Source organism: Merops nubicus, unplaced genomic scaffold, assembly GCF_000691845.1.
Source record: "Merops nubicus isolate BGI_N331 unplaced genomic scaffold, ASM69184v1 scaffold14554, whole genome shotgun sequence".
NCBI lineage: Eukaryota > Metazoa > Chordata > Aves > Coraciiformes > Meropidae > Merops > Merops nubicus.
Window position 1 is genome coordinate 49,462 of NW_008606456.1, and position 10,469 is coordinate 59,930.

Genomic DNA, 10,469 nt, shown 5'->3' on the forward strand with positions numbered 1-10,469 from the left:
GAGTTCTACAACTGATCTCAATGTGACAAAGACTAGAGTCTAGTCTTGAACAACAAAGACTGAAGTCTGATGTTGAAAATAAACTGAATATGCCCATGCTCCCTTTCCCACTCAGACCACATTATTCCAGAAATGACAGTAACGATGGCTGAATCTTGTGTCTAAGCTGCTAACAACCATGCTTTTGCTGTCATCCTGGGGCACTATTCTTTCCTTTGGCCAATTTAGCTGCTGGGCTAATAAATGACAGTGCCAACAGGACAGTCATTTAAGTCCCACAATCTGTGCATAGAGGAGTGTCTAGCTGCCATTAATAGATGGAGGTCTGTTAGACTTGAAAATCCTGTTTGTACAAGGAATATCCAAAAACATTGTGGCAAAACAAGGAGATTTAACATCCTAACTGAGGGAAAAAAAATAATTATACATTGAGAAGGGATAAAGATTCTCCTTTTATTTTAAAAACCTCTGTAAAATCAGAGCAATGGGTCAATTCCAGCATTCAGCCAATCTAATTAGCAATTTCAGAGTAATCGTGGTAATGAGCCAAGTCAGCAAAGATGTCATTGGGGTTCTTGCAGTTCAGGTTGCAAAAACAAGCGTTGATCCACAAGATTTTCCAGGAAAACTCAGTTCCATCTGGGCACTGAAACCTCACTTCAATAGTCTTGGACTTGTAGGGTGTGCAGCACCTGTTGTCTGTGCAGACACCACAATATTTGGGTCGATATGAACTTTTGCTCACACATCCTGAGATGGTGTAGTTCATTGGTTCATTGGCCCTGTAGACAGCCAAGCACTTCTTCCCAGGCTAAGTCAGAGAAGAACAGAAAAAGAGACAGGTTAATGTTGACTGCTGACACAGGTAGGTCATACAAACCACCTTCCTGATATTTAGAGGGTTTTGAAGATATTAAGAAGAATTTTACAGCCCTGATGTAGAGGGCTTGCCAGATTTACACCTTTAGACATAGGAATCCAAAAGCTTCAAGTAGGATACTTTTAAAATACAGTTCATGGCCGTGACCAGTTGTGCACCATCACTTTTCTGCTAGCTGGGTCACAGGTCTGTCCAAACCAGCAGTGAGCACAGCTGACTTGGCTTGCCTTTCCTTGCAAGGACATATGGCTGGAACTAAAGCTCTCAGGGAAAGGTTGTCATACCAGCCTGTGGAAACACAGGGAGGACACATTTTTGACCTCTTTGCAGCACAACAAAACATGTAGAAGTGCAGCCTTCAGAGGCCTGAATGCTGCCAAACAAAGGCTAGGCCCGTGTCCAGGCGGAGCTCAAGGGGTGCACGGAGGAGCCGTCCCCACCTTAATGTGCTTGGTGATGTCCACCTCGCAGGGCCGCATGGAGCACAGGCGGCTTTCCTTCAGGAGCCGGCACTGGTCGTTGTCGTTGGAGATCCTGGTGGAGATGCCCAGCCCACAGGTCTTTGAGCAGGGACTCCAGGGTGAGGTGTGAACGATGCAGTTCTTCTGCCAGGCTTCATCCTCTCCCTCATACGCTGCAGAGACCAGATTAACCCCACGTTATTCAGCCAGGGCAGCTTTCCATATTAAACACCCTCTCCCCAGCTCATTACACATTCAGGCCACTAACCCAAATAATTAAATCACAGTGAAGTGTCTCAGCATTCCTGTGAAGCTCCTCATCCCACACCCTTTGCCGCTGACCTACTTGTGTCAGCCCCTCCAGTGCTGTGAGAGGTTGGGGCCAGGGCTCATTTCTTTATTTCCCTTCACAGCCTCACACAAGGGGGTCCTTGTCTGGGACCCCCAGGTGCTGCCACAATGCAAACACTTAATTACAGAAGCCTGCACCAGCCGGTGCAGAAAAAGGATGAGATCTGATCTCATCATGAAGGTTTATTCCTGAGCCCATTCAGTTGATTCCCTGTAGCAGAAAGTGGTCGACAGTCTTTGCTGGATGGCTGAAAGGTTTGGGAAGCAGCCACAGACTTTCACTGGGAGGAAAAGCAGCTTGAATAGTTCTCAGGGAGCTCGGCAGCCACTTGAAGGATGGGCTCTGTTTTGAAAGCAGTTGGCAACTCCAGGTTCCTTCAAAGCCTCAGCCAAAGCCCCCGCTGGTCTCAACTCAAGGTACAGCTCAAAGGCAAAACTCTGATAGAAGCTCTGCTGAGTTAACTTTGCTCACTATTTTATTTATGATTATATTATTACATTAAATGTAATAAATGTTAGTCTAACTTCTGTAAGGCTTCTATTTATAAGACAAAAATCCAGGCAGGGAAAGTTCTGTTATGCCCATTTCGGAACACAGGGAATGAAGTCATAAGACCAATTTCAGTAGCAGATATTTTGAATTTGGACCTACCTCACAGTTCAAAGCTCTTAGAGACAGAAGTGAGGGATAAACTGTGGTGGTTTTAACCCACAAAATGGAGACTGAGGCTTTGTTTTGTGCAACAAAATTACAGACCAAGGATTGGGGAAAAAAACCTTACCATCAAGGAACCAAAATTCTGGTTTTCAACAGACATTCTTTGTCTCCTTCCTGCTAGTCCAAAATATGGAACTAATGTGGCCAATGACACTACATTGCATCACAGGGTGTTACAAGGATAAATTTAAGATATATGGCCACATAAGCCCATCTAAGGATTTAGGACCATGTTTGAGGTAAATGGTACCACCTCTCTGAAGTGGGCTACATGATCCTATGAATGTGAGTGTGAGGAAAGAAGGTAAATTATGTGATACATAAAATATGTAGTTCAATAGTCTTCAGTCCAGACTTGCTAAGAAGCAATACTAACACAAATCTAGCCCAACTGGCAGTGAAACGTCCACCACAATAACTGTTCTCAAGGTGTTATGGAAGTTTGAGATTACTGAGGTATAAGAGCTTCAAAATCATACCACTAAAGCAATGTAACTCAAACAGAAAGCCTCAGTTTCAAATTAAACTGAGCCTATTCTGTTCTCCAGAAGGCTTAGACTGGGGAAAAAAAAAAAAAAAGGGACTTGTGACATCTTCAAAGTGCCAGCAGATATGAACTTCAAAGGTTTTGTATAGTCCCTGTGCCTTGCTCACACAAAGCCCAGATGCCTGGCAGGTCTGGCAGGACAAGCTGATACTTTCATTGTAGACTCTGGCTTCAGTTGCCCGATGGCAAAGCAGAGGTCTACCTCGCTCCCACCATACCTGCAGAGGAGATGTGGCGTGGAGACGTCTTCCTGATTTTTTTGGAGTCATCACAAATCCACTGCTCACAACACTTCCCTGCCATCTTAATCAGCTTTGGGTTTGGGCACCAGACAAGGGGAGGACGTGAGTTTGTGCACATGGGAATACAGCCCACAGCTCCATTAATGCATGTGCAATTGTATTTGCAATTGGGCTGAAATGTGTCCCCATTGTTATACCTGACTCCATTGAGGACACATCCCACACCAACAATCTCTGAAAGGAAAGAAAAAGAGAGAAAGACACACAGGGAATCATTAAAATAATGTGGGCAACAGTGCTGATGTGTTTCTTTACCAAGCTGCTCCCAGGGCTAAAGGAACCAATGAGGAGACATGGCAGTGCTGAGGGGTGATGTGGTCAGCATGATGCTGAGCCAAATGTGGTCACACCATCTAGGAAAATGTTTTCATTCTGAATCACAGAAAAAAAATTCTTTTAACGCTTTATGGAAAAAAAGAAGTTAGAAAATAAAACAAGTTTTATCCACAAATGCTCATTTAAAAAATAGTTTCATGGCATGCTGGTAAAAGTTATTTGCAGTATGAGCAATCAAAGTAATTAAAACAGATACTGAGTGAAATTTAAGGTTTTCAGGGGCATATGAGAGGACTACATGGACTTGCAAATATGCACAGCTCTTCTATGCACTGGTACCTGCCTGATGCAGAAGGGGGAGGGCAGCCAAGGTAGCAAAGAAGCACCTAAAATGGCACAGGATTCCTATTTTTAGGCAACTAGATCCCACCCCATTTATTACAGAACAGTTTTCTTGAAAAATGAAGCGCCACATTAGTATTTGATGTATATCTTTAAACAAAATCACCAAAACCCAAGCTTTTTGATTGCCCATGAACAGGAATCCCACTGATTCAGAAAGAGCAACTTTTTTGTTTTAAAAAGTTTGGAACCAGTGGCAGAAATCTTCTGATGGAAAATGCAAGTGTCAGGTTTTTGTTTGGTCACACGGAGGCAGTGTGCACACACCAATGAGGTGGCTTCAGTTTTAAGTCTGGTCAGACATGGAGTTGGATTGTGGCTGCTTCAGGACCAACACAAATTGAACGCTGGATTAAAACTCTGCAAAGGCTTCCTATTTTTAGAACAGGCTAAATGAAAACATCAAACACAAATTCCTTCTTCTGCACAAAAATGAGAGCTGTTGGAATTTGAAGCACAGATCCAGATTTCCAGTTCGTGCTCAGCTCTGATTTTGATAATGCTTCTGCCTTTGTATTGGAGGCACGAAACTCAGTGCTGGAGCCAGAGATGAGAATCCAGTTAAACTTCTAGGTGTGCACATGGATTATGACAGTTCTAGAAAACGTTGTACTTCCTCTTGTTTTGCTACCAGCATATCCCTCCTGGACTGTGTTAACTCAGCCTCCTGCAGGTCTCACACATCAAGAGTTTCATCATGAGAACAGCCTCAAACATAGACCAAGGGACTGTTGAGAGCCTTCATGGAGAACCTTGCTGAGTCTTCATTTTAATCAGGCAGTTTGGGACCTCATGCCTGTTCCTGATGCCATGTGCACACCGCCAGCCTCTCCACCTGGGCACCTGCTCAGCACCCTGCTATCTCAGCTTTGGTGTGGACAAAAGGCATCAGCAAAAGGAGAGCTGTAGTGACTCCCAGCAGGCTCCTATCTGGTGTCCAAGTAACCAGATCCTGAGACACACCTCAGCATGCCAGCCCAGATAACTGCCTGAAATAATTTCACCTTCCCAACACCAATTCTTAGCACTTTCAGGATCTTTATTTTCCATAAATTATATTGTTTCTGAAGTCCTGCATACACAGAATTCTCTAGACCTAGCTTTTGGCATCCAGCTGCAAAGCAAATTCCTCACAGCAGCAGGGGACTCCCAAAACCCAGCACAGGACACTTGCTTTTTCCTTAACTCACCCTGTGGTCAGGGCAGTAGCTGATGTACCCAGAGTGAAGCAGAACATGTCAGCAGATCCTTTTGTGTGTATTTGGATGCTGAAAGCAAGGAGAAGACCACAGCTTTCTATAGCAGCCAGAGAAAAGCCACTTCACTTACTATTGATTTGGAATCCTTCCGGATCTCACTGCAAAAGATGGGGACCAGTCTTCCTACACCACAGTGCTATTTCCACATGCATACTGAATGCCTGTGATGTATGGGAGGACTGAAAACCCCAAAAATATCCAGCTAAGAAAGCAGGCATTTAAATAAATAAATATGAAGCAATGTGAAGGTCTTTAAAGAGGCCCAGGAAGGCTGAGGCAGCTTTGAGACAACATCCAGCTTGTTTTCCTCTCCCAAAGCAGGGCCAGCTCTAACAATGTCATTCCTGACAGATGTTTGTCTAACCTGTTCTTACAGAGCTCCCATGAACGCTCCACACACACTCCAGACAATATGTTTGAATGATCTCATATCCTCTTAACCCTGGATCTTTCCTAATCTTGAAAATCACTGTTTAAGTTTAAAGCTCCTTGCACATACCTTCTCTTGTTATTTTGCTCATATCCTACAAAATCTGGTTAGACTATACTTTTTGCATGATTTTTTTTAGTGTCTGATGTAATGCAAAGCCAAGTTCATTTCTTACTATGCTTCCTCTCCTCCTTCTTCTGAGGAACAGCAATACCTATTATCATTTCTGTGAGGAACTGCCAGTTCCCTTGGATCTCTTTACTCCTCAGACTTGCCCCTTTTGAAATTCCACTGATTTTCTAAGTTTATTGAAGCACACTATTTGCAATCTTTTCTCCTTCCTGTGGGTGAGTTATTCTATCTATCCATCTCACAATCAGCTCTCCTCCAGGTTTCCTTCCACCTTTACATTTCCTACTCGTACCATATTTATGGTTATATTCCTCCTTAGAAGACCCTCCCTCTAAATAGCTTTTTCCTGTTTATAAATCTAAAGCCACAACCAATATCTTCTAATAGCTTGTTAAATAGTCAGCATCCTTTCTGATCAGCGATCTGTGTGGATGTACTCATAATTCCTTTCCCTTGTAATCATTCCCAGAGTAATGATTTTCAGTCATTTATAAGTGGATCAGATTCCCCTCACGTTCAGGATCTTCGAACAAGTGAACATATCCCTGACACACAAAACACTATCTCATTTCTTTTTCCTCTTTCTGAATAAAAACATTCCAGTCTCTTATATTACCCCAGCAAGTGTTTGTTATGACAGGCAGGAAGAAATCGTTTTGCTTCATGGCAGCCAGCGTGACTGAAACCATTGTAAGATTAAGTCTCAGACCTCAATTTGTCACTGAGAAACTTTGCTAGGAGATAATTCATCCCTGAGCCTCTTGAGAGGATAGAACATGTTGTCCCTCCTAGGGATCCACTATTGAGAATAAGCCAAAACCATCACCTTAATGTCATGGTTTCATGTAGACAACCATATTGCTTGCCTTTAAAGCCCTCTGCATATGTACCCTTCCTTCATCCTCACCCCACTACAGAACCTCCTCCTCTTAGGGGGAATACAGAATCATCAACTTGCAAATCTGAAAGACCTTCAAATGATGACTGCTCCTTGCTCTTGTCTGCAGCCAACTCAAAGACCAAGAACCCAGATGCCATTTCTCATCCAGCCAACTGTCCTGAGGATGCAAACAGCTATAAGGAAACAGAAGTTGATGGATGGAGGAGCTGATGACCATACAGCCAGGTATCTAATGAGATGAATCTCAACCATTGCTCAATTGAGGGGACCTGCCCATGTATATCTAAGTCAAAAATATATGTACGTCACTTACGTGCACATACTCCTATTTCGTACCTAGGTCTGTCTCCACTGTAGTCACAGTACAGGCCCCTGTGGAAGTCACAGGTGTCGGCCTCAGTGCAGGTCTCTCCGCGCTGCTTGGCACACGTCTTGCAGCAGTCGCAGCCGTCTGTGACCAGGCTGACGCCCAGCGGGCACCGAGGCGGGGACGTGGGGCACTCGCACGGCCACTTGCAGTACTGAGTCCGCGTGTAGGTCTCTGTCGTGGCAGGGAGGGTGGGCGGCATGGTGGTGGAGGCTTGGGCAATGGCCTACAGACAAAGAAACACAGCTGGGAAAGCGTCCCAAACTTGTATCCAAACTGCACAGCCCTGGCCTGCTGGTGCTCAGCCTTTTCTAGACATCTCCTCTCTAAACAGAGGTCTCTCTCCATGTAGGGGCTTGTCAAAAGCCCTCTGATACATGAAGGAAGGTGTGGTGTGTCCAGTCTGCTTCACCCTGTGGTGTTTTGCTCTGGCAGAAGGTTGTGCTACTCCATAGCTGTGGTCCCTGTTGGTTGAGACATGGCTCTAGGGCCTCTTGGCTATGCAAAGGCTTCTTTGTGCAGCATTTGCTAACCTTCAGGTCACTGAGCAAGATAAAGGCGGCTGTTTTGCAGTGTGAAAGTATATATGGCCCTGTTTGGCCTCATATTCCTCAGGCTTATTCATATTTGTGTGAATCTTGCAACCAAAACACAAGATCCCATAAATGTACAAGGGCATGGTGAGCAGACCTGTGGGCCCACCATCCTCACAGACACCCCGTAAAGAACCTCTCCATTGTGAGGATGGTCTGAAACCCACAGGGCTGGTATTCCATCATGGACCTGTTGAGATTGTCTTGCCGATTGTCCTGTCTTCTTGCAACACCACTAATGCCATAACAACTGCTACCGTACAACATCCAGCCCTTTGACTTGGATAGAGATGAGGTTAGAGAAGAGAAAATATAATCTCTGAAACAAAGCTCTGGCTAACTGGCTGTGAACATTGTGATGCACAAATTCATCAACCTCTGTTTGAAAAATGATTTGCTCATCTCCACTTCTAGAACACAATACACAAGCAGGTCAGCTCGCTAAGAAGCTCCCAGTCCTAAGCAATGAGGCTACACTATTGCTGTAACATTAAAAAGAATTAAAAATAATAATTTTTAAAAAAAGAAGTGTCATGTATTTCCTCTAATCACTCTAACAACCACCTTTATCCATCCCTCATAGTGTCCAAATGACCACATTCAGCAAAAAGGCACTGTGTGAATTCTAAGGGAGTCATGAGTCTCTTAGATCTGTCTGTGATGGGCTCTTTCAGGTCTCACACTGCAAATCCCATGATGTTCCCACTGTAGTTGCCCTGGCCCACACATTCAAACAACTGGGATACTTCTGCAGTGACTTTACACCTATGCTTTTTGGCACATGCCTTTTTTTGTACATGGAGTCACTTTGGGACCTGTAAGTTGGATGAGTGAAAGTGAAGCTTCATAATCTTAGTATTTCTTCCAGTAGCCATGCAGAAATAGTTGCTAGCATGGTGGGCAAGGAAAGAAAACTTCTGTGGGAATCATAGAAACCTTTAGTTTGGAAGAGACCTTTAAGATCATCAAGTCCAACCATTGAGCCAATAGGGCTCTAAAGTCCTCTGCTAAAACAGATCAGAATCTGTCAGGGTTGGAAGGGACCACAAGGATCACCCAGTTCCAACCCCTCTGCCATGAGCAGGGACACCTCCCACTAGATCAGGCTGCCCAGAGCCTCATCCAGCCTGGCCTTAAAGACCCCCAGGGATGGGGCCTCAACCACCTCCCTGGGCAACCCAGTCCAGGGTCTCACCACTCTCATGGTGAAGAACTTCTTCCTCACGTCCAGCCTGAATCTGCCCACTTCCAGCTTTGCCCCATTCCCTCTAGTCCTGTCGTTACCCGATATCCTAAAAAGGCCCTCCCCAGCTTTCTTGTAGGCCCCCCTAAGATACTGGAAGGCCACAATAAGGTCACCTCGGAGCCTTCGCTTCTCCAGACTGAACAGCCCCAACTCTCTCAGTCTGTCCTCACAGCAGAGCTGCTCCAGCCCTCGGATCATTCTCGTGGCCCTTCTCTGGACACGCTCCAGCAGGTCCATGTCCCTCTTGTAATGGGGGCTCCAGAACTGGATGCAGTACTCCAGGTGGGGTCTCACCAGAGATACTGCCAATTATCTTTGTCAAAAAAGGGAAAAACAAAACAAAACAAAACAAAACAAAACAAAAACCTCCAAGTTAATACAAATTCTGATTAATGAGATAAAAAATCTGATGAAGGTAGAGGGATTTCATATAATGCAGTGATGCTACTCCAGTAAATACATTCAGGTCACCAGTCCTGAGATAATGAATTGCTGGGGTACCTTAGCTCATAGCAAAACCCACAGAGGGCAGAGGTTCATTGCCTTCTGCACTCTCCAGTCACTGCCCCATTCCCTCTAGTCCTGTCGTTACCCGATATCCTAAAAAGTCCCTCCCCAGCTTTCTTGTAGGCCCCCCTAAGATACTGGAAGGCCACAATAAGGTCACCTCGGAGCCTTCGCTTCTCCAGACTGAACAGCCCCAACTCTCTCAGTCTGTCCTCACAGCAGAGCTGCTCCAGCCCTTGGATCATTCTGGTGGCCCTTCTCTGGATACGCTCCAGCAGGTCCACGTCCCTCTTGTACTGGGGGCTCCAGAACTGGATGCAGTGCTCCAGGTGGGGTCTCACCAGAGATACTGCCAATTATCTTTGTCAAAAAAGGGAAAAAAAAAACCAAACCAAACCAAACCAAAAACCTCCAAGTTAATACAAATTCTGATTAATGAGATAAAAAATCTGATGAAGGTAAATCAAGGTAGAAGAGGGATTTCATATAATGCAGTGATGCCACTCCAGTAAATACATTCAGGTCACCAGTCCTGAGATAATGAATTGCTGGGGTACCTTAGCTCATAGCAAAACCCACAGAGGGCAGAGGTTCATTGCCTTCTGCACTCTCCAGTCACTGCAGAACAAATTCTGAATGATATTTAACACTAGCCATGCTTGTGGTGCAGGAAGGATGCAAACCAGCCCAGTGAGAAAGTAAAGATGTGCCTTTCCTGCTGGTATCACTGCACAGAAAACCTGAGCTGCACATGAGGCTCAAGCAGGGCACAGTAGCTCAGGCACAGAAACAAACGGGGCTATTTACAGGCTATTAACAGCAGCCAGAACATGACCCTGCTTCAACAGGTGAGGTGGAGAAGTTCTTTCTGGTGACAAGGTATGAGGGTTACGAAGAATAAGTGTGTAACCCTACAAAGTTCTAACAGGGAAAGTCAAGGTCTAGAAATTGCTAAGGCAATTCCATCCACTTCTGGCTAGCTTCTACTGTACTATATATTCCCCAGTGTTTTGTCTTTTTTAGTTTTAGGTGTCTCAGACAAAAAACTTTCCACCTCTCCATGAAGAAAATGTCTCAAGCCAAGGCTTTGTAGGGAA

General features: G+C 44.8%; 1 protein-coding gene across 1 annotated transcript; it reads right to left on the reverse strand.

Annotated features, from left to right (window-relative positions):
- Nucleotides 1–441: 441 nt before the first annotated feature.
- On the reverse strand, nucleotides 442–7,251 carry WISP1 (WNT1 inducible signaling pathway protein 1). Its single transcript, XM_008939656.1, has 4 exons — nucleotides 6,973–7,251; nucleotides 3,176–3,433; nucleotides 1,321–1,514; nucleotides 442–811 (listed from the first exon to the last, which is right to left on the reverse strand). The coding sequence occupies exons 1-4, from the start codon at nucleotides 7,226–7,228 to the stop codon at nucleotides 512–514; spliced, it is 1,008 nt and encodes a 335-aa protein (XP_008937904.1). The 5' UTR covers nucleotides 7,229–7,251; the 3' UTR covers nucleotides 442–511.
- Between the last annotated feature and the right edge of the window lie 3,218 nt (nucleotides 7,252–10,469).